Source organism: Anguilla anguilla, chromosome 19 (assembly GCF_013347855.1).
Source record: "Anguilla anguilla isolate fAngAng1 chromosome 19, fAngAng1.pri, whole genome shotgun sequence".
Taxonomy (NCBI): domain Eukaryota; kingdom Metazoa; phylum Chordata; class Actinopteri; order Anguilliformes; family Anguillidae; genus Anguilla; species Anguilla anguilla.
In genome coordinates this window covers 17,123,063-17,146,693 of record NC_049219.1, presented here as the reverse complement: position 1 = coordinate 17,146,693, position 23,631 = coordinate 17,123,063, and the positions used below count along the sequence as shown (strand labels likewise).

The following is a 23,631-nucleotide window of genomic DNA, read 5'->3' as shown; positions in this document are numbered from 1 at the left end:
ACACTTCTCGTTTTTTTATTGATACAGGCAGGTTATGGACGTGGGTGTGATTGTGTGTGTGTGTGTTTATAGGAGACGGTGATCACTCTCTCAGTTACACCCTAAAAAAGGAGCGACGCTCCTGGTGTGAAGCTCAGAGGTTCTGCAGACTGCACCACACTGACCTGGTCAGCATCAGCAGCAGCACCCAAAATGAAGAGGTGAAGAATAAAGGGGACGGACAGGCCCTCTTCTGGATCGGCCTGATACACACGGACTGGGAGTGGTCTGACGGAGCGTGCTCCACCTTCAGAAACTGGGAGACGGGCAATCCTGGGGAAGGAAGGGACTGTGTGTACATGTTTAAAGAAGAAAAGAAAATGGGCGCTCAAGCATGTCCTGAAAACGCAGTAGGCATCTGTTATAAAGGTAAGGAGGCATCCAGTTCTGCGACTACAGCTGGTGTGTGTGTGCGCGTGCGCTACAATGACTACAGCTGGTGTGTGTGTGTGTGCACTACAATGACTACAGCTGGTGTGTGTGTGTTTGTGCGCGTGCACTACAACGACTACAGCTGATGCGTGTGTGTTTGTGCGTGGTGTGCACTACGACTACAGCTGGTGTGTGTGTGTGTGCGTGTGTGTGTGTTTGTGCGCTACAACGCCTACAGCTGGTGTGTGTGTGTGTGTGTGGTACCATTCTCATCTTTGGCACAGCAGACTGACACACAAAACATGAGCATTTGGTATTCAAAACAAAAATAAAATACACAAGACATAAAAAAGTGGAGCAGCAAAGTGAGTGTGTCTCCTCTGCAGACGAGATCCACGTGATTAAGAGCACTAAGACCTGGGAGAGCGCTCTGGACTACTGCAATCAGAACTACGAGGGATTCCTGCGCATCGAGTCCCCGCAGGACCAGCGCCGGCTGGAGGAGGAGCTTCACAAAAACAACCTATCGGGGCCCGTGTGGCTGGGCCTCAGGCAGAGCTGTCTCTTTGACTTCTGGATCTGGGCCAATGGGATGAATGTGGGGTGGAGCAACTGGGAGGGGGGCAGCCAACCAGAGCGGCCGCTGTCCAACATCTGTGGCGCCATAGCAACAAGCGGACCCGGGAAGTTCAAGTGGAGCAGCCAGAAATGCCTCTCTAAAAGTTACTTCCTATGCGAGGGAAAGAAACGGAGTCTGTGATTCCACTCACTCTCTCTCTCTCTCTATATCTCTTTCTCTTTACCTCAACTCACAAGAGCATTTCCTTAGAAATTACATTTTTCACTTTAGCAATTGTAGTTTTGTCATTACAGGTTTTTTTTTTCTTTTTTAAATCATGCATTAATATACTATAAATAACAATGCATATAAAATGTGAAACTGGATGTAGAAATATTTTATGTACGACCACCGCTTCACTGTCTCATTAAATGTGTGCCAGACGTAAGCCTTCTCCAGAGTCTTTGTGCAAAGTGGAGTTTTGCTCTTTAAAAAAATCATCATTTAAAGCGCGGGTCCTCAACTGAAGAATTTATAATTATCATCATTTATAATCTGGTTTGGGTTTTGACACATGAACTACAGGTGCAGGTCACAGCAATTGTTATGAGAATAAGACAGAATAGGACAAATTATGATTATTGTGCAGAGTTAAGCTTCACACAATGGCCCAGAACATCACTTTCCAAACTAACAGCAAGGCGATAAAGGAATCAGCATACACGAGAAGGCAATTATTTCATTGAGAAAGTTCACTCGTGCAAACGCTTTACGTCCAAACCTCATTCTAACGGTCTGCTCTCCGGTACAAACACATGCCCGCACGCTTTCTGACCACTGGAACATATGCAAAAGGACAACGGGACATTTTTATCTTTACGATGGAGAACACAAACACCAGGAGTGTTCTCTCACAAAACAGCCACAGTCCCGCACCTGAAAACTTATTTGCAAATGACGCACATTCAGAATACACAGCAGGAAACGGCACTGTGGTTTCAGCACAAAGCGCCAAACACTGTTTACGGAGAGGGCAGCTGCAGCGCACGCCAGCACACAAACCGCATCTATCCGTCAGAAAGCACTCCACCGCCAAAGCTCCACACCGGACCTCACGCTCATAAACACTGCACCACTGACAGTACATTCAGCTGATCAGCCAATAAGGTCAGTTTCACTTTTTGTAGGGTGTGTTCTGCTGAAAAGCCACTATAATCAAAGATGCCTCAAATAAATTAAAATGATTATTATTATTATTATTAACCTCTCATCCCAACCAGAGCCTTGTGTACAAAGAAGTTGAGTATGCACAAGGAGTTTCACACAGTACAGCAAGCATGACACACACACACACACACACAGCATGCATGACACACATACACACACACACACACACACACACACACACAGCATGCATGACACACGCTCACTGCACATTTGTCTGCAGTGCATTTTTACATCTATGAGCAGAACCCTACAGAGCAGAAGTGCAATGCTGTCCCATCGGAGATTCAAACCTGCAGCCTCCTAGTTACACACAGCACATGGCCTGCAGGGCCTCTTGCCTCTGAACAGGCCTTGCTGAGTTCCTCTCAGGCTGAGTTTGGGGGCATGCCGAGGTACAGCGCAAACTGGACCAAGGCATCAAAGAGTTTCCGTAAAAAAGCACCCACTCTCATCATCCAGGAGACTGGACTGAGCGCACATACCCTTTCAGAAGAGCCCACAGTAAGGCTGTAAATTATGCAAAGGCACTGACAGAAGCAGAGCTAAATTAATTTATTTTTGGCTCTCTCACACGGGCGAACGCGTGCAGGTACTGTACACAGGTACAGGTGTGTTAATGTTTAATCACTGATAGCTCCTGCTGATTTGGGTATGTGTGCTGTAAACAATGAATAAAACTCAGGCTATGCCCCAGACAAGCTATAAGTACCAGTGCAGCTGCCTAGCCTCCCCATTCCCTGAGGTACGGCACGCAGACTCGCCCCTGGACCAGGTAAGGGACTCTCCTGCCATCCCTCAGACCACAGGCTACACTTACGCCGTTGCTTTCCCGCACAGCCGCGTGATGGGGCAAGAGGTGAGTGCACCACTTCTGTCCCCTTAAACCACAGTGCAGCCAAAGGATGCTGAATCCATGCGGCCTCGACAACAAATAAAAAGATCCTTCATGGACGCAGTTATTCTAGAATGAGAAAACGGAGCTTGGGCAGGACGCTAACCCTCTCCCTGGCTGAAACGCAGGCTACGGTGTGTTTGTGCAGTGAGAGGGGTCACTGCAGGCTTTACCACTGGTCCAGGGCTGCTTCATTATCAGCGACAGCCTGGAGACATACGACCCACTTCCTAACGGTCAGCTTGACTGTGCTCAACGGCACGTTCGCTGGCTACGAAGTGCTTCCATACCCTTCTCCTCATCGTTTGCCTGTCAAAAACTTCATTCCAAAGAAGTTGTGTAAGACCACTCGGGCTTCCCGGCTGAACTGCTGCTTGAACTTCAGTTTGCCCGATGGACTTTGGAAAGGCACATAACTTTCTTTCCGCGATCACATAAACAAACATGCCTGCACCAAACTCCACGCTGGGTACCCTGTGCAACTTGCTCTGGAAGTTTCCTGTGATGATGTCCTTTTGGAGGTTCACCGCAGGGTTGGGTCAGCAGTGATGGCGCCCGCATGTTTCTGGCTGCTTCTCTAGCATGGAGGCCAAATGCAAACACACACATTTTACAGGTGGATGTGGCCTCCAAGCGTTCGGTGTTAAAATGAGTTTTGTTGTCTTATTTATCTTTAGTCCTCCAAGGCTTTAAGGATTGGTGTCCCACAGCCTTTCAACCGCCTGACTCCTGACTCGCGTCACCATGGAAACCAGCCCCCTACTCATTGTGCTGACTGCAGGTACTGTGGCGATTGTGTGACGCGGAAGCACGTTCAGATGCAAAACAAACACACAAATGTGTGCACACAGGCACAGTCGTGCACACATTTACACAGATTCACACACACAACAGCGTGTATTATCAAAAACATACTGTACATCTGCACGCACATGCACACACACACACACTCTGTGGTTCATTTTTGTCCCACTTTTTTACTGTGCTTTACATGAAGTAGGCTACATGAAAGATGCAAAAATGTATAACAATAATTTTAATACTAACAATAAATAATTCTTATTTTTATGCACTGAGACTGTGCTCTCTGTCCTAGTCACATGAGCGATGCACTGAGACTGTGCTCTCTATCCTAGTCATGTGAGCGATGCACTGAGACTGTGCTCTCTGTCCTAGTCACATGAGCGATGCACTGAGACTGTGCTCTCTGTCCTAGTCACATGAGCGATGCACTGAGACTGTGCTCTCTGTCCTAGTCACATGAGCGATGCACTGAGACTGTGCTCTCTGTCCTAGTCACATGAGCGATGCACTGAGACTGTGCTCTCTGTCCTAGTCACATGAGCAATGCACTGAGACTGTGCTCTCTGTCCTAGTCACATGAGCGATGCACTGAGACTGTGCTCTCTGTCCTAGAGTTACATGAGCGATGCACTGAGACTGTGCTCTCTGTGCTAGTCACATGAGCGATGCACTGAGACTGTGCTCTCTGTCCTAGAGTTACGTGAGCGATGCACTGAGACTGTGCTCTCTGTCCTAGTCACATGAGCGATGCACTGAGACTGTGCTCTCTGTCCTCAGCTCTCTGCACATCGGCCTTCCCCAGTCACTACAGACGCACGTTCTCCACAACAAATAAAATAACCTGGACTGCGGCTCAGGCCTACTGCCGGGAGAATCACACTGACCTGGCTACTGTGTACAGCCAGGAGGAAGCAGAAAGGATTTTAAACATTACAACATTCGATGGCTTTGTGTGGATTGGTCTGAGGCGCAGTAACAGCAGTGTGAAATGGTCTAATGGAGTCCGTGTTAATTACACTAAAAATAAAGCTGATGATGGACGGAAGGAACCGTTCTGCACCTCCATGAAGGCAGATGGAGATTGGGAGAATGTGACCTGCACCGAGGAGAGAGCTTTCATGTGCTACAACAAAGGTAAGGAGGGCTTCACTCCTGCAGGGTCTGCAATGGTCATAATGGTCACAGACTCTGGAAATTAGTTGGTTGGCTGTAATCAATCAACGGCTCAATCTACACTGTACCACCAAAAGTATCTGGACACCCCTTGGTCTGGGGCTGCGTTTCATGGTTTGGACTTGGCCCCTTAGTTCCAGTGAAGGCAAATCTTAATCCTACAGCATACAATCACATTCAAGACGATTCTGTGCTTCCCAAACGGTTTGGGGAAGGCCCTTTCCTGTTTCAGCATGACAATGCCCCCAGGCACACAGCCAGTTCCATATAGAAATAGAGAGTAGAAAGTATATAGAATATAAAAATATAAAATTTAGAAAGTAGTAAAAGGACTAATTTAGTCAGGAAAATGGCGAGCATTCTTGGACTGAATGGCCTGTTCTCATGTTATGTTATGAAATGGTTTTGTTGAGATTGGTGTGGAAGAACTTGACAGGCCTGCACAGAGCCCTGACCTCAACCCCATCCAACAGCTTTGGGATCAACTGGAAAGCCAACTGTGAGCCAGGCCTAATCGCCCAATCATGCCCAACCTCACTAATGCTCTTCCGACTAAATGGAAGCAAATCCCTGCAGCAATGCTCCAACGTCCAGTATAAAGCCTTCCCAGAAGAGTGGAGGTTGTTAGAGAAGCAAAAGGTGGTCCAACTCCATGTTAATGCCCATGGTTTTGGATGAGATGTTAGATGTCAGGTGTCCACATACTTGGCTATTTACTGTATAGGAAGGTTTGTGCAGTAATGTTGCATTACAGTCCACCAATAACATCACCCCAAAAACCCTGTATGATCACTTTCTATACTTTCTACTGAAACCCCGTATGAACACTTTCTATACTTTCTACTGTCTGTCTTGTGTTTTAAAAATACTTCTCTTTTTTTATTGATACAGGCAGGTTATGGACGTGGGTGTGATTGTGTGTTTGTGTGTTTATAGGAGATGGTGATCACCCCCTGAGTTACACCCTAAAAAAGGAGCGACGCTCCTGGTGTGAAGCTCAGAGGTTCTGCAGACTGCACCACACTGACCTGGTCAGCATCAGCAGCAGCACCCAAAATGAAGAGGTGAAGAATAAAGGGGACGGAGAGGCCCCCTTCTGGATCGGCCTGATATACACGGACTGGGATTGGTCTGACGGAGCGTGCTCCACCTTCAGAAACGGGGGTGGGGGCAAACCTGAGAAAGGAAAGGACTGTGGGTACTTGCTTAAAGAAGAAAAGAAAATGGGCGCTCAAGCATGTTCTAATGATGCAGTAGGCATCTGTTATAAAGGTAAGGAGGCATCCAGTTCTGCGACTACAGCTGGTGTGTGTGTGTGTGCACTACAACGACTACAGCTGTTGTGTGTGTGTGTGTTTGTGCGCGTGCACTACAACGACTACAGTTGGTGTGTGTGTGTTTGTGCGTGTGCACTACGACTGCAGCTGGTGTGTGTGTGTGTGCGTGTGTGTGTGTTTGTGCGCTACAACGCCTACAGCTGGTGTGTGTGCGTGTGTGGTACCCATTCTCATCTTTGGCACAGCAGACTGACACACAAAACATGAGCATTTGGTATTCAAAACAAAAATAAAATACACAAGACATAAAAAAGTGGAGCAGCAAAGTGAGTGTGTCTCCTCTGCAGACGAGATCCACGTGATTAAGAGCACTAAGACCTGGGAGAGCGCTCTGGACTACTGCAATCAGAACTACGAGGGATTCCTGCGCATCGAGTCCCCGCAGGACCAGCGCCGGCTGGAGGAGGAGCTTCACAAAAGCAACCTATCGGGGCCCGTGTGGCTGGGCCTCAGGCAGAGCCGTCTCTTTGGCTTCTGGATCTGGGCCAATGGGATGAATGTGGGGTGGAGCAACTGGGAGGGGGGCAGCCAACCAGAGCAGCCGCTGTCCCACATCTGTGGCGCCATAGCAACAAGCGGACCCGGGAAGTTCAAGTGGAGCGACCAGAACTGCCTCTCTAAAAGTTACTTCCTGTGCGAGGGAAAGAAAAGGGGTCTGTGATTCCACTCACACACTCTCTCTCTCTATATATCTCTCTCTTAACCTCATCTCACAAGAGCATTTCCTTAGAAATTACATTTTTCACTTTAGCAATTGTACTTTTGTCATTACAGGTTTTTTTTTCTTTTTTCAATCATGCATTAATATACTATAAATAACAATGCACATAAAATGTGAAACTGGATGTAGAAACATTTTATGTACGACCATCGCTTCACTGTCTCATTAAATGTGTGCCAGACGTAAGCCTTCTCCGGAGTCTTTGTGCAAAGTGGGTGTTTTGCTCTTTAAAAAAAATCATAATTTAAAGAGAGGGCCCTCAACTGAAGAATTTATAATTATAATCATTTATAATCTGGTTTGGGTTTTGACACATGAACTACAGGTGCAGGTCACAGCAATTGTTATGAGAATAAGACAGAACAGGACAAATTATGATTATTGTGCAGAGTTAAGCGTCATACAATGGCCCAGAACATCACTTTCCAAACTAACAGCTCTCTCACTGTTCTCCTTAATATGTACACATCCCAACCTTGCTTTTGCTATAATAATAATTTCCTTTAATGGCAATCATGTATTCCTCATTGTACTCAGATCTCCCCATATGTCACTTGCACAGCTGGCATGTATGTTCAAAATTTAACTCACAGAACAAATATACTCTGCGACGCCCACATCTAAATGGCTCACATTTTGTTTAACTTGCGAAAGACAAATGGCATTTTAAACATGAGCAAAACAGAATGGGGAGGCTAAACGTATCCCACAACCCTCCAGTGTCCATTTGTGCGCAATGTATGTCACCACAGAGCCGAGTGAAGCATCGCTGCCACAGTATTGTGTGCAGCGGCCAATAGAACGGCACACAGGCAATTTAACAAGCCAATGCTATGGTACTGGGAAATGGAGCCACGCCCCTTTCTCTGCAGTCCGGTTATGTGGCAGTAACAGCATGACATCACAATGCCCTCCTGTCTCACCGCCACACCTCCCCAGCTTTATTCCAATGTCATTTCCCGATACGTCACACATACTGTGATGTCACACCTTTATCTACCCGTGGCCACACCTGCTGGCACACAGCTCCAGACAGCGGGCCAGCAGACCAGGTAAGGCACAGGTGCTTACCATGTTTAAAAATGTGCAATGCTGGGAGATTCAGTACAGCCTGTTTTAGCCAGTTTAGTGCAACTGTTTGAGTCACCTACAGCCAACAGCCTTTTCTGTGCATGTCCTTTAAAGCAGTTCGTTTGTGCAGATAGTTTAATACCTGGCATGCAGGCTTCTTTTTGGATATCTTTGAAATCCTTTTGTTGTCTCCCTTGAACTGACAGGAAGTGACATTTCAAAATGTTTGTCAAAATAAGTAAAGAGAAAACAGAAATAAGTGTTGCGTGGGAAAGAGGAATAGAATGGATCCAAATGAGCATTTGCATAAACCATCTTCCTTTTTACAGTTAACTCATTACTGCAGACAGACCAATCAGAGGGGTGCTCTGCATTTACAGACCTTCCTCTTAAATCTTTCAATCAGGTATCATTCGGCCTGTGTGATCAAAATATTCAGAAAATCCCATTTCTGCAGGTAATCAGTTTCATTAACACTACTGTATCACTGCAGTTAATTGATTTAATTAACACTGCTGTGTCACTGCAGTTAAATTAAGTTAATTAACACTGCAGTGTTAATGAATCTGCCAGAAGTACACATTTATCCACTCATTACGCAAAATCTGGGAGGAAATCTGAGAAATGGCTCTAAGAAAAGCTCTGGTCCGGACCTTTCCACAGGGACCCGGTCCTTCTCTCAACCAGCCCCCCCCCCCAAGCTAACGATCCAAAACTGGGCTTTGTTACAATAACAGGGACTATACAGCAAACCACTGCAGCACCAGCTCCCTGGAACTGCTTCCAGTATACCGCAGGATGACGAGTTGCACAGGAACCCTTGGTTTAAAACTGCAAATATGAGGGCGTACTGCAAACGGAACAGCGAGCGGTTTCCTCCCAGCCTTCGAGCCGGGAAGCTAGCAGTGCGCTGTTAGCACTCACGCTAACGGAAGCCGAAATCCACCACCGGGCTTTGGCTGCACCCAATGAGCTCTGGTTGCCTGGTGTCCAGAGGCCCAGATCAGAACCAGCCAAGACCTCAGTTTTACTGGCATAACACAAAAGGGCACGTTGTCATCCAGGGGGGTCTGTCGTCACTCAATTAACCACAGCAGAGGTGCGGGGGGGGGGGGCGCGGACTTCTCTCCTTCACACTGGACCCCCCCCCCCCCCCACCACCGTTCAGCCCAACTAGGGGAGGCTGTACCCAAATTTAAAAGTGGCGTACTCTCCTAGTTCACAGAGAGAGCCCAAGGGGTTCCCTCGTACAGGGTATTCAATTCCCCCCACAGCCCACACACACGCTCCACTGGGGTAACGCTGGCCCCATGCTCCACTGGGGTAACGCTGGGCCCATGCTCCACTGGGGTAACGCTGGCCTTACACAGGCAATGAAACACCTCAGATATGAATACTTTCAATCCTGGCACACAAGGCCATTTCTATTTGCAGGTTCCATTTGCATGGTATTGACACAGAAGTGAAAACAAAGTTCCCCAAAAACCATGACGCAAAAGGAAGATATCAGTCAGGATTTACAGAAATATGCAAATGGGCATTTGCATGATGCAAAACAGCTGCGTGGTACTTGTGCAATGGGGTCCTGTCTGTGGCTCGGATGGGACAGTGTGTTTAGGGTCCTGTCTGTGGCTCGGATGGGACAGTGTGTTTAGGGTCCTGTCTGTGGCTCGGATGGGACAGTGTGTTTAGGGTCCTGTCTGTGGCTCGGATGAGACAGTGTGTTTAGGGTCCTGTCTGTGGCTCGGATGAGACAGTGTGTTTAGGGTCCTGTCTGTGGCTCAGATGGGACAGTGTGTTTAGGGTCCTGTCTGTGGCTCGGATGGGACAGTGTGTTTAGGGTCCTGTCTGTGGCTCGGATGGGACAGTGTGTTTAGGGACCTGTCTGTGGCTCGGATGGGACAGTGTGTTTAGGGTCCTGTCTGTGGCTCGGATGGGACAGTGTGTTTAGGGTCCTGTCTGTGGCTCGGATGGGACAGTGTGTTTAGGGTCCTGTCTGTGGCTCGGATGGGACAGGGTGTTTAGGGTCCTGTCTGTGGCTCGGATGGGACAGTGTGTTTAGGGACCTGTCTGTGGCTCGGATGGGACAGTGTGTTTAGGGTCCTGTCTGTGGCTCGGATGGGACAGTGTGTTTAGGGTCCTGTCTGTGGCTCGGATGGGACAGTGTGTTTAGGGTCCTGTCTGTGGCTCGGATGGGACAGTGTGTTTAGGGTCCTGTCTGTGGCTCGGATGGGACAGTGTGTTTAGGGTCCTGTCTGTGGCTCGGATGGGACAGTGTGTTTAGGGTCCTGTCTGTGGCTCAGATAGGACAGTGTGTTTAGGGACCTGTCTGTGGCTCGGATGGGACAGTGTGTTTAGGGACCTGTCTGTGGCTCGGATGGGACAGTGTGTTTAGGGTCCTGTCTGTGGCTCGGATGGGACAGTGTATTTAGGGTCCTGTCTGTGGCTCGGATGGGATAGTGTGTTTAGGGTCCTGTCTGTGGCTCGGATGGGACAGTGTGTTTAGGGTCCTGTCTGTGGCTCGGATGGGACAGTGTGTTTAGGGTCCTGTCTGTGGCTCGGATGGGACAGTGTGTTTAGGGTCCTGTCTGTGGCTCGGATGGGACAGTGTGTTTAGGGTCCTGTCTGTGGCTCGGATGGGACAGTGTGTTTAGGGTCCTGTCTGTGGCTCGGATGGGACAGTGTGTTTAGGGTCCTGTCTGTGGCTCGGATGGGACAGTGTGTTTAGGGTCCTGTCTGTGGCTCGGATGGGACAGTGTGTTTAGGGTCCTGTCTGTGGCTCGGATGGGACAGTGTGTTTAGGGTCCTGTCTGTGGCTCGGATGGGACAGTGTGTTTAGGGTCCTGTCTGTGGCTCGGATGGGACAGTGTGTTTAGGGTCCTGTCTGTGGCTCGGATGGGACAGTGTGTTTAGGGACCTGTCTGTGGCTCGGATGGGACAGCGTGTTTAGGGTCCTGTCTGTGGCTCGGATGGGACAGCGTGTTTAGGGTCCTGTCTGTGGCTCGGATGGGACAGTGTGTTTAGGGTCCTGTCTGTGGCTCGGATGGGACAGTGTGTTTAGGGTCCTGTCTGTGGCTCGGATGGGACAGTGTGTTTAGGGTCCTGTCTGTGGCTCGGATGGGACAGTGTGTTTAGGGTCCTGTCTGTGGCTCGGATGGGACAGTGTGTTTAGGGTCCTGTCTGTGACTCGGATGGGACAGTGTGTTTAGGGTCCTGTCTGTGGCTCGGATGGGACAGTGTGTTTAGGCTTCTCATCCCTAACCTCACGCAGCCCGAGTCTTCACGTCCTTAAGGGAGAAGATTTTCTCACTCTAATCACTGGACAGGAAGAACAACTCCCCACCTGCCACCACTCTGCCCGCCGTTGCCATGGTGATGCCCTTCTTCCTCCTCGTGCTCAGTGCAGGTAGGCTACATTTTGGTCAATGCACTGAGACTGTGCTCTCTATCCTAGTCACATGAGCGATGCACTGAGACTGTGCTCTCTGTCCTAGTCACATGAGCGATGCACTGAGACTGTGCTCTCTGTCCTAGTCACATGAGCGATGCACTGAGACTGTGCTCTCTGTCCTCAGCTCTCTGCACATCGGCCTTCCCCAGTCGCTATAGAAGGTTTATCTTCATAGATAACCGAATGACCTGGACTGCGGCTCAGGCCTACTGCCGGGAGAAACACACTGACCTGGCTACTGTGTACAGCCAGGAGGAAGCAGAAAGGATTTTAAACATTGCAACAGCTGATCTCTCTGTGTGGATTGGCCTGAGGCGCAGTAACAGCAGTGTGAAATGGTCTAATGGAGTCTGTGTTAATTACACTAAAAATACTACTAATGATGGACGGGAGGAACCGTTCTGCACCTCCATGAAGGCAGATGGAGACTGGGAGAATGTGAACTGCACCCAGGGGAGACCTTTCATGTGCTACAACAAAGGTAAGGAGGGCTTCACTGCTGCAGGGTCTGCAATGGTCATAATGGTCACAGACTCTGGAAGCTGGTTGGTCTGCGAGCAGGCAAGGTTTGTGCAGTAATACTGCATTACAGTCCACCAATAATATCACCCAAAACCCTGTATGATCACTTTCTATACTTCCTACTGTATGAACACTTTCAATACTTTCTACTGCTTCTTGGTTGTATTTTAAAAAAATTCTCTTTGAAGATACAAGCAGACAATGAGTTTGCAAGAGGAAGGAAGTGGGTTTTTAACGTAACCCACGTTTGTAATTCAGAGTTGGGTTCTATCGGGCAAATCAACACAAGAGTAATAAAACATTTCTGTGCAAACTGGACACTGCAGGAGCACTGAATTATATTAAACGATAAAAATAAATATCTCTAAGTAAACAATGTTCCCCTTGGCACAAACCAGCACAATACTACCACAAACAATACGTGATTTATTAAGTTTTATAGGGTCCCAATTTCATGGTGTGCGTGTGCGTGCGTGTGTACGTGTGCATGTGTGTGCACATGTGTGTGTGCGTACGTGCGTGTGTGTTCCTAGGAGATGGTGATCACCCCCTGAGTTACACCCTAAAAAAGGAGCGACGCTCCTGGTGTGAAGCTCAGAGGTTCTGCAGACTGCACCACACTGACCTGGTCAGCATCAGCAGCAGCACCCAAAATGAAGAGGTGAAGAATAAAGGGGACGGAGAGGCCCCCTTCTGGATCGGCCTGATACACACGGACTGGGAGTGGTCTGACGGAGCGTGCTCCACCAGAAACTTAGGCAATCCTAAGGAAGGAAAGGACTGTGTGAGAGCAGGCACAGGCCAATATTACCATACGTGGACTGCATATGACTGTATAATTCAATCCCAAGCTCTCTGTTACAAAGGTAAGGAGGGGGCTGGGGGGGTGTAATGGTGAATTAACATGAGAGAAGGACACAGCAGATAGGGCTTTACTGGGAGTGTCTGTATGCACAGTCCTCATTCTGCCTCATTGCAAATAAGAGTAGCACACACAATGCATGAACATATCGAGTCCCGCATATTTACTCAAATGTGAACGACGTGATTCCAGTTCCTACCTGTGATGAGACAAACAAGCAGGGAGATCAGAACCAGCCCCAGCACGACTGGCTGCTGTTCGTTTGCATCTCCCGCACTGTCAGTGTGTCTTCCCTGCAGACGAGATCCACGTGATTGAGAGCACTGAGACCTGGGAGAGCGCTCTGGACTACTGCAATCAGAACTACGAGGGATTCCTGCGCATCGAGTCCCCGCAGGACCAGCGCCGGCTGGAGGAGGAGCTTCACAAAAGCAACCTATCAGGGCCCGTGTGGCTGGGCCTCAGGCAGAGCCGTCTCTTTGGCTTCTGGATCTGGGCCAATGGGATGAATGTGGGGTGGAGCAACTGGGAGGGGGGCAGCCAACCAGAGCAGCCGCTGTCCAACATCTGTGGCGCCATAGCAACAAGCGGACCCGGGAAGTTCAAGTGGAGCGACCAGAACTGCCTCTCTAAAAGTTACTTCCTGTGCGAGGGAAGAAACGTTAAGGGTCTGTGACCACCTCTATCTCTACCACTATTTCCACCTCTATCTCGACCACTATTTCCACCTCTATCTCTGACGTGATAGAAAACAAGCTTGCTTACTGTGTTTAACTATATGAAATTCATCTTTATGTGTTTATAACAAAACTATGTATGTAACTTAATGTGCAAAATGGAAAGGTACTGGGAAGGAATGACCTTTGAGGAGGAAGACATGTGGATGAGCTGAGGGAGTCAGATGGATAACGATCTGGGCTTCAACTGCAATCATTTTGGGTACAAAGGGGACACAAGAAGCTCACGAATATGTAAACATGACTTCAGGGATACTTTGTAAATGGAGAAAAATTCATAGTTAAAAGTCCATTTGCTATAAGCATATAATCAGAAGGGAGTCTGCTTGAACGGTTTCTTCTATTTGGCCAAATTAAAACTGTGTTGCTGAATTACTCTGTGACCTGACTAAATGGTTTGTCTCCATTGAAGGAAAAATCCATGACACTATCTCTACCACTATTCTCCTGTGTTTAAACAAGTCTTATTGCTGCTTCCCTGAGGTTGGCAGTGGTTTTATACTCATTTTCAAACCTGCGTTAAATGTAAAATCAGGATGACAAATTTCAGATAGAAATAATTAGTCATTTAAACACCACAGCTAAATTCCTACACTGCAATATTGCAATAAAACTTATAATAAAAAATTAAAGTTCCATTTTTGGATTTGTTTCCTGACATATTTCCTGTGTTTCTTTGTTGTAAAATGTTTTCCATAGACCTGAACCATACCATTTAAAACACACCCCACTGCACTTGGACCGTACCATTTAAAACACACCCCACGGCACTTGGACCGTACCATTTAAAACACACCCCACTGCACTTGGACCATACCATTTAAAACACACCCCACTGCACTTGTGCTGTACCATTTAAAACACACCCCACTACACTTGGACCATACCATTTAAAACACACCCCACTGCACTTGTGCTGTCCCATTTAAAACACACCCCACTGCACTTGTGCTGTCCCATTTAAAACACACCCCACTGCACTTGTGCTGTACCACTGTAAGAAGTGTGCCCCTTACCAGACCCCCAAAGGAAACTGGACTGTTTACTGTGCTGACAGGGAGTCAGAAGGGTGTGGTAAAGAGACAGTGCTCAATTGCAAAACATCCTACTGCATCAGCATTATGTGAACTTTAGGTTCTCCATAGGACAGTGTAATCATGCGCTGTATTGTTGGAATGCCGATGTCATGGGAAGCAAGTTGCAGTTAACAAACACTGCCCCTGGACACAGGAGAGAAGGAAGCCGTGTCTGGGGCAGCCCAGGGCGGTTCATCCTGAACAGGAATCAGCGATTTAACCTGCATTAACCCATCACTGCGCACGGACATCTGAACGGAACTTGGAATGAGTTTTACTGGAAGTCGTCCAAACGACTATGAAAATTAACCGCAGGAAAGACTTCAAACGGCCGGGCTGCACCCAGGCCAAGCCAAAGCCCCTCTGTGTTAATTTAGGAACGGCACTGCCAGCCAACGTGCTCCCAGCCCACTGCGGGTCCCTCTCTAACACCCCCACACCAGCGACCACCCCCAGCACACTCGGCGATGGGACTGTTGGGTAAGCTCTACGCTGGAATCACTACCTTGGGTGCAGGCGTGAAAGAAAGAATGCATTATGGGGGGATTTAAGATTTCAGTAAATTGCACAGGAAGTTGCAGAGGAAAAAACCGGATCCGTCTTTTCAGCTTGAATAATTATATATGATAAACGATATGACATTGCACTGAGACTACAACAAGGAGGAAGGACAGCAACTCAAATCGAACATTGATCTTTTTTTTTTTTTAAATGTGCATGAGTCCTTGGTTTAAACAGAAATTGAAATGATTATTCTATTCATACAGTGCAGACCGTACGTATTTAGACAGTGGACAGCCATTGTTGTTGTTTTGGCTCTGTACCTCAGCACATTGGATTTAAATGACACAATGAACAGAAATACAGACTGTCTGCTATAATCTAAGGGCATTTACATCCACATACAGGAACCCGTGTAGAAATGATGGCCCTTTTCATACATACTCCCTCCATTTAAGGGGACAGAAGGTAATTAGGCAATTGGCTGCTCAGGTTTCCCTTCTAGATGGGTCTAGTTAGATTCCTTGTTCAAACCCACAGTGAACACCACGTTAAATGCATTAGAGGCATTTTATTTTCCAGGAACAGGGTTTAAAGATGTGTCACGAGAAAGAAAAAAAGTTTTCTCAAGTTGTCAGAGCAAAATAAAAAGGTTGTCAGAGAGTCTGAAACCAGAGTTTTGTGCATTAAGCAAACAGTCAGTTCCAGGCAAGAACTTTCTATCCCAATTAAATAGACTTTTAAGACCCTTAGAATAAAAAAAATTTAAAAAAAGCATTTCTGGGCAAATTACATTAAAATGTCAATCGCATTTGGCTCTCTGGAGAAAAAGCTTAGAAAAACAACATTTTCCTTAAATGCACTCCATTTGACACTTTGCTGTTATACAAACAAGAAGGACAAAGGAACCCCCAGGTCTATAAAAATAATTTACAGAAGGCAGAAGTATACAGATTTCAGGAAGCCCTTGTCAGACAACAGGCCAATGTACACAATCACCCGATAGCCTCATAACCAGTAAGGGGTCAACATGTCCAAACGACACCTGAACAGGAACCGGACGGATGCAGTGATACCACCTCTGCAGTTACACAGGTTCTGATCACACCTCAGCGGGCAAGGTGGTGTCACAAAGATGCGAGTCAGAAAAGCCACAGCGCCTCATCTGGTTGGTGGTGGCACCTGCAGCAGACGTGCAGTCCTCCTCAGGAGAAAGGGAGCGTCTGCTTGTGTAACGCTCTGCCGAAATCCACAGAGACCGTGTGCCATTCCCACAGCAAGGCTGGGAAACTGAGGATGGGGAGACACCAGGCCAAAGAAGGCTGTGCTTATATGGGGCCTCCCAAATTTAACATGTCCTCTTATCACAGCAGTCAGAGAAAAGGTCCGTCCCAAATGACTAACCCTCACTGAGGTCATCAGTGGACAGCGCACAGTGAAAAAGACCTCTACATGTGCAAATGGCTGGAGCCATCATGCTAACAACAGACATATATTCTGGGCTTTAATCACCAGACACAGCATACTAATCTGTCCTTTTCCGGTGTGGACAAAGAAACCTCTCATCAAAAGCATGGGCCTGATGCCGCGCTAATGCAAAGCTGTGCCGAGCCACATGAGGAGTCAAACCCGGAAATGAGACGGCTGAAGGAAGCATCAGAGGGCCAGGAGGTGAGACAATCCACCAATCACACGGCTCGATTCATATTGCATTTCTAAACGCTCACCGCAATTTCCTGCAATGAAAGAGCTGGCCTCTGTGTATCAGATTTAAACCGTCATCAATCCGATTTAATAAGCCTCTGGGGGGGATTGGTTTCTCTGGAACAGAATTACCACCATTTCCTACGAGCCAACAGGAAATACAGTGAGGATTGCGCGGTGTAACCTGCTTGTTCCCCCACGGCTGTTTTAAATAGGAACCAAGTCATTTAAAAAAATCTGCATTGAGATATAGTTAAAACGCAAGTAATAAGCCGTTTTGGTAAAACAAATAAATAACTTTGAGGCGTCGACGTTACCCGTGATTAGCTAGAGCACGTTATGTGTTTGGACTAGTACTGTGCATAGCCTCCTTTAGCTAGGATTAGTACCGAGGGGTGGTCTTCAGCGTTTTCAGTTGTGAGCGAGTTCGGTACCCGTGTAGGTAGGTAGGTTAATACAGGTGTGCATGCTAAACGTGTTTGGAATGCGTTGAACTGTCTAGTTTATAACGATTACGTTTACTAGTTAGCTAGTTAGTCTAGTTTGATGATGAATCATTTATAAACGCGTTGCACGAGCGCGTTTAATTTAAAACTCGTCGTCGAACCGTTAGCGTACTAACTAGCCAGTTTGCTCGCTCGCCAAGTGATTATAACTTAACAGTTGATGGTTGGCATAAAAATGCCGCATTTTAAAACACACTTGTTCATCGTACGCGTTCTGAGGAAAATGCTTAATGAATGTTGAAGTACACAGAAGTAATTACCTTTGTTGTTGAAAACTACCGGCGTACACTGAACCTCACACCCAGTATTCACGTAATTGATAGTGATTGACAGCTGACAAGCACGTGCGAAGTTGTTACAAGCATTTAGCAGACGCTCTTTTTTCAGAGCGAAGTACAAAACTTTTTACACAGCATTTAAATTGCATCCGTTTATACAGCTGGATATATAGTGAAGCAATGCAGGTTGAGGGTGAATTGCTCAAGGGTAGAACTCTTCTAATTATCAGCTTAATGCAGACCTTTAACTGTTGAATGAGGTGTGCTTTGTTTGGAGTGAAAACCTAAAGGACGGTAGATTTCCAGGAACAGGGTTGGTTACCACCGTCGTACAACCGTCTCTGCTTGAGCCTAGAGCAGTGGTGTCAAACTCGTGCCATGGAGGGCCGTGTGTATGCAGGTTTTCATTCCAACCAATTAATGCTGCCTTAATTGAGTCCAATTACTCATTCAGCCATATGCGTTTAACTGCATTGAAGCACAGAATATAAGAAAATTTTTATTTAGACAATGCGGGTCACCATAGACGTCGGGTCACCATTGTGCACAAACCTGCATCCCTAATTCAGCAAATAATTTAACTAATTATATAATCAAGATCTGAGGCTGGAATGAAAACCTGCATACACACGGCCCTCCATGGCACAAGTTTGACACCACTGGCCTAGAGCTAACGAAAATGTCAGAGTTTTCTTACGTTAACTTATTTCTAGATAGTGCATGTTTGGCTTGCTTGGATTTGCTTCCTCTAAAGACGTCTTAAGTGTTTGCTTAACAGTGCACAACTCTGAGGTTATACATCCAGCATACAATGGGGGCTTCAGGACCACGTTTGAAAACACCTCAAGACCATTTAAAATATGTATCAATGTCTAGTATAGACCGTATTTCAAAAATGATACTTGATGATGCATTTTCTGTTTGAGTTAATTCACTTGGGACACTGGAGTCATGAATAAAGTGGACACTTTCCTTATCAGATTACATGCTTACCTTTGAAAAAGTTCCATTGAACTCTTGTCCCTGTCATTTATATTTTCAAATTGTTCTGTAATGTGCAGCATAACATTGTTTTCAGGATTTAAAAAATAACTTCAATCTGAACATATAAAATAGGCCTGATATAATCATACTTTCTTTTCTAATGAATAATAGAACTATAATGATGAGGGTTTATAAAGGACTTGGTTTATAACAATAAGGCTGCACTATGTTGTTGTACAGTTAAGCAAAGAACCTGATTAGAATTGTTTTGTCAAATACCTAAACTGAATTTAAGCAATATGAAGATGTTAAGTAAATACACTGTTGCATTGTTAAGAACACCTCCCAAAATAAAACAAAATCATGTTAAGACACTAAAGTTTAACTGTATACTGAAGCCTGGGGCGAGGTCTTTAACAGTGCATAAAACACCCAAATCAAACTTTTACGGTCAAAACTCTGCGTGTGTTCCAGGGGTGAATTCACAGCACGAGGACACGATTCCAGCGGCTTCTCCTCTCTCCCGGTTCTGAACGAGAGGCACTGCACGGCGCGTGGAGCCACAGTCGCATCGATCGCGCGGAACATTGCGAGAAGGTAAAGAAAAACATCTGCTCTGCGCTATGCAAAAAATCAATCAAGAGCTGATGGTAGAATCAATGATGAATCAATGCTGACACAGCTGTTATGTGAGCGTGCCCACTCCTGTCAGACTTGTCTCCGGTCAGAATCAGGCCGAGCGTTACTGAGCAGGCACGGACCGCGCCCCCGCAGCGCTGGAGTGGGGCGATGCTCTGGCCCGGGACACGCCCCCGCAGCGCTGGAGTGGGGCGATGCTCTGGCCCGGGACACGCCCCCGCGGTGCTGGAGTGGGGCGATGCTCTGGCCCGGGACACGCCCCCGCGGCGCTGGAGTGGGGCGATGCTCCGGCCCGGGACACGGCCACAGCCCCGAGACGCCATTTCGGCTCCCAACGCGCTCCTCCCGCTGAAACGCTAATCGAGGCTGTCTGTCAGTTTCACTCGGCTATCAGCGCCGCCGTCACATGACGGATCACCACCGCAGTCGCGCCAACATTCAGGAATTCATTCCAGCCAGAAAAACAACCTTACTTATCCTTCCGTGACAAAGCTGCTCACTCTTCCGTAAATAATACACAGACTCAATATCTCGCAGGCTCGAAAGCGGGAAGATTGGTGAGGGAGACTAAATTGGAGACTAAATTTATTAAAAATCATGCCAAAGCAAAGTGGTTTTCTTCCACAGTTTTCTTTCCTGTGTACCTGCACCTCCAGGCATCTAGTCAACTGCAGAGCAGCTCCTACAGTACTCCCACACATTATTCCAAGACAAGGATGACTCCACAGAATCCATCTCTGCTACATTTGCCTAAAAGTTAATGCCCATCAGTTGGGGTTTGCTTGTTTGAGGAAGTAGTTTGTTTTTTGTTGTTGTTTTGCCGTAACTGAATCAGCGTACAACAGTGTAGCTGTTCTGGACTGGGAAGTACAGCAGTTCATTGTTGCCATGACAGCACAACCACCATTAATAACTTGTTCTTGTTTACTCTGCGTGAAGCAATCAGTCCCTGGATTGAAGTAGGTTTGGGCGAGGCGGACCCTTCCGGGTCCTGTGTTTCATACAGACTTCTGCTCCTAATTATTTAACTGGCCCGATCATTTGGGTGATTTGGTACTTTGGCCTGATTGCCCGATAAGGTCATTAATGATGGCTGAAGTCCCTCCCGGTGTCCACATGTGAAATGTACATGGTCTGCACAAGACATTGTAAATTGTTGAATGTGCAAGCGAGCCACCCATGGTGTACAGGACTAATTAGCCAATAGTAACACAGAGTACATCGGTGGAAGCAAAAACTTGCATATTCATGAAATTTAATTTCCCACCACTGGAACACAAACACATGCCTTGCCCTAAAAACGTCTCTGATTTGTTATTTGTGTCATCTGCTTGGTACATGGGTTTCATAGTGCAATAAGCAATTACCATTAGGAGGAGTAGTTTTTTTGGTCCACTGTCTTTTTAACAATACTGGAGGGAGGGTCTTCCCGTTTCAGAATTGAAACAGGCTGGGTAGAGTAACACCTGACCTCACAGTGCACAGGGCTGCCTGGCCATCTGTGCAGGGGCAGATTAACTGTCATATTGCTGGGTCTCCTGACAAACCAGCCAATTAGCTCTCAGGTACAGAGAACCCCCCCAGTCTCCCACACTTTCAAACATCTAATCAAAAATACACCTTTTTTGAGCATCAAAAACGCCTCAGCAGTGCCCTTCGTTAGTGATTTTGGATAATTAGGATTGAGTCACCAAAGTTCTCCCACTGTGTAAAGGTGAAGCGCTTTGATTTGTTCAAACAAGCTAATCAGTAATCTAAACCTCGAGTGCGGGATTGGATCAGAAGCACAGCCGCTCGCATGCGGGACTGGACCAGAAGCACAGCTGGTGCTATCTGTCACAATGCGGACTGCCCCCCTCAGTAGCACGCCCCCGTGTGGAGCATCTGTCACAATGCAGACTGCAAGGTGTGCGTGCAGCACTGAAGAATGACAAGCGGAACGACTTTGACAGGCGGTGTGTCATCCTGTCAGGTATTCCAGTGCTCTGCTCATTCCAGGGAGTTATGTCATTTAATATAAAAAAAGACTGAATGGCCATTTAGATACAGCACAATTCCTGAATGCAAGCAAACAACAGTGTCATTTTGTGATATGAGGTCTGTTGGAAATGATCCATGCTTTTCAATAAGCACCTCTTTGTACTGCCTATAGTTCCACTGTGAAGCATTTTCTGTACATTATCAACATAATGGACCAAGATGCTTTAGTGCACTTACTACTTTTTATCTTTTATGTGTAGCTCTCTCCCTTTGTGGAGTGCCATACTTCCTGTGGCTCAAAACAAGTGTTTCACTATTTTTTATGGTTAAAAGCAGACTATGCAGATTTTTTTTACTTGAAAATATCATAAAATAATATCTATCAGAATCTATGATGCACTGGCAATCTATGTCTTTACTTAGTTTCACCAAATCCCTGCACCTTTTACCTGTATTTGTTATTCTAAAATGTGTTTGGGACGTTTCTGGGTGTGGCACTCTTTTGTGTGTGTGTATGTGGGGGGGGAGGGGCGTGGGCATGGCTACAGAGCCTGTGGTTTGGCATCACACAGAATCTAGAATGGCAGCAAAAAACATGCACGGTATACCTTTAAGTATCTTACATAGTGAGAGTGAGAGAGCGAGACAGAGAAAGTGAGAGAGTGAATCCTTTCTGCGTAGAAGTTCCCATTTCCTCCCATAGTCCAGGGCATGGCGAAGCCATCACTGCCTGGGTTCCTAGCAGGATGCTACAAACAAGCAATCCAGACTTTGATTTGGAGTTTGATGGGTTTGGAAAACTAGGTGCAGAATACTCCTCCGAGCCACTAGGGGCAGTCTCTGCACATTGTACGTCATGCTGTTATCTCAGTCAAACACAGCAGGACGTCGCCTGCCGAACGAGGCGGCCATGCTGTGCGCACGGCTGGCAAAAGAGGCCTGCCTCCTCCTGACTCATCAGCAGCAAGAAGCACGACAAGTAAATTAAAAATGTGAACCTGCAGCCAATTAATTAATTGGTTATGGGGACCAGGAGAGAGGAGGCGGCGAAGCTCTTAAAGTCTGCATAGCTGGTGCTCAGCCAGAGCGCCACTCAAACTGTACCCCTGAGCAAGCATTGAAAAGGCTTCAATACATGCCCAGCTGTGTAAAATATGAGATATGTCTCTGTTTAGCGACTAACCAACGCATGCAGTCATACGCGATGGGGATAATGCCTCTGATGGCTGAATTTATGAGTTATTATTGTGTTTTCTAAAGCTTTATTGGTCAACACACATCATTTGTATTTATATATCAATGTTGGATGCTGAGATGTTCGTCACTCAGACCGTTTTATTGCTTTTTTCCCCCCTTATTCAGCCAAAAACGCAGAATTATTCATCACACAGCTGACAGCTTTCCACTGGCAGCTGCAGCGGTCTGTCACGTCGCTACGCCTGCGCTGACGCAGGCCACTGCCTTTCACTCTCCATCCGCTGCACTTATTTTACGATCGATACTTTGTTAGATGTTGCAAGCAGCCTTATTAAATAAAAAAAATAAATACATTTTTAAAAGAAGAGGAAATTCTACTCACCCGTTATTTTTTTGCTGACGGTGTTTCTGTGAGACGAAAATGTTGAAATGAAAGCCAGCCGCTGCAAATGAGGTCATTAGTGAGCTTTTTGTCTTCAGGTGTGCGGGCTGAAAGAGCCAAGAGGAAAACGCACACAGAAGGGGCACAGTGGGAGGGGCCACAGTGGGAGGGGCCACAGTGGGGGAGGCAAGGTGGGAGGGGCCACAGTGGGAGGGGCCACAGTGGAAGGGGCATGGTGGGAGGGGCATGGTGGGAGGGGCCACAGTGGGGGGGGGCAAGGTGGGAGGGGCCACAGTGGAAGGGGCACAGTGGGAGGGGCCTAAGTGGAAGGGGCAAGGTGGGAGGGGGGCAAAGTGACATATACAGTGAGCTGGGATGTCAGGAAGAGAGATACATTTGTTTTGTGTCAGTTAAACAAGGGGAATAACTAGATGGGGAGATTAGATTGAAAGATGATCCAAGTTGAGAATTTCACCATGAAACTTAAGTGAACAACCATCACCTTTAGGTCTGCACATGGCTTGCGCCACCTTCAGTGACCCAACACCTGACTGTCACATCCAGAAAACAGCACCTCCTACAGCACAGTATCTCGAGTCGGCCGCTACACTGGGCTG

General features: G+C 47.0%; 2 protein-coding genes and 2 long non-coding RNA genes across 4 annotated transcripts; all 4 read left to right on the top strand.

Annotated features, from left to right (window-relative positions):
* The first annotated feature begins 4,957 nt into the window (after nucleotides 1–4,957).
* Nucleotides 4,958–7,306, top strand: LOC118219236 (putative C-type lectin domain family 20 member A). Its single transcript, XM_035402238.1, has 3 exons — nucleotides 4,958–5,027; nucleotides 6,003–6,338; nucleotides 6,691–7,306. Exons 1-3 carry the CDS (start codon nucleotides 4,958–4,960, stop codon nucleotides 7,062–7,064), a joined length of 780 nt encoding a protein of 259 aa, XP_035258129.1. The 3' UTR covers nucleotides 7,065–7,306.
* An 848-nt stretch (nucleotides 7,307–8,154) lies between these two features.
* LOC118218761 lies at nucleotides 8,155–11,797 on the top strand. Its single transcript, XR_004763543.1, has 3 exons — nucleotides 8,155–8,176; nucleotides 11,467–11,601; nucleotides 11,771–11,797. It is a non-coding gene; the product is annotated as an uncharacterized LOC118218761 (long non-coding RNA).
* Nucleotides 11,798–12,057: 260 nt separating this feature from the next.
* On the top strand, nucleotides 12,058–14,418 carry LOC118219235 (C-type lectin 1-like). Its single transcript, XM_035402237.1, has 3 exons — nucleotides 12,058–12,127; nucleotides 12,702–13,034; nucleotides 13,330–14,418. Exons 1-3 carry the CDS (start codon nucleotides 12,058–12,060, stop codon nucleotides 13,704–13,706), a joined length of 780 nt encoding a protein of 259 aa, XP_035258128.1. The 3' UTR covers nucleotides 13,707–14,418.
* A 2,214-nt stretch (nucleotides 14,419–16,632) lies between these two features.
* Nucleotides 16,633–22,869, top strand: LOC118218748. Its single transcript, XR_004763540.1, has 3 exons — nucleotides 16,633–17,211; nucleotides 19,291–19,413; nucleotides 22,798–22,869. It is a non-coding gene; the product is annotated as an uncharacterized LOC118218748 (long non-coding RNA).
* Nucleotides 22,870–23,631: the final 762 nt, after the last annotated feature.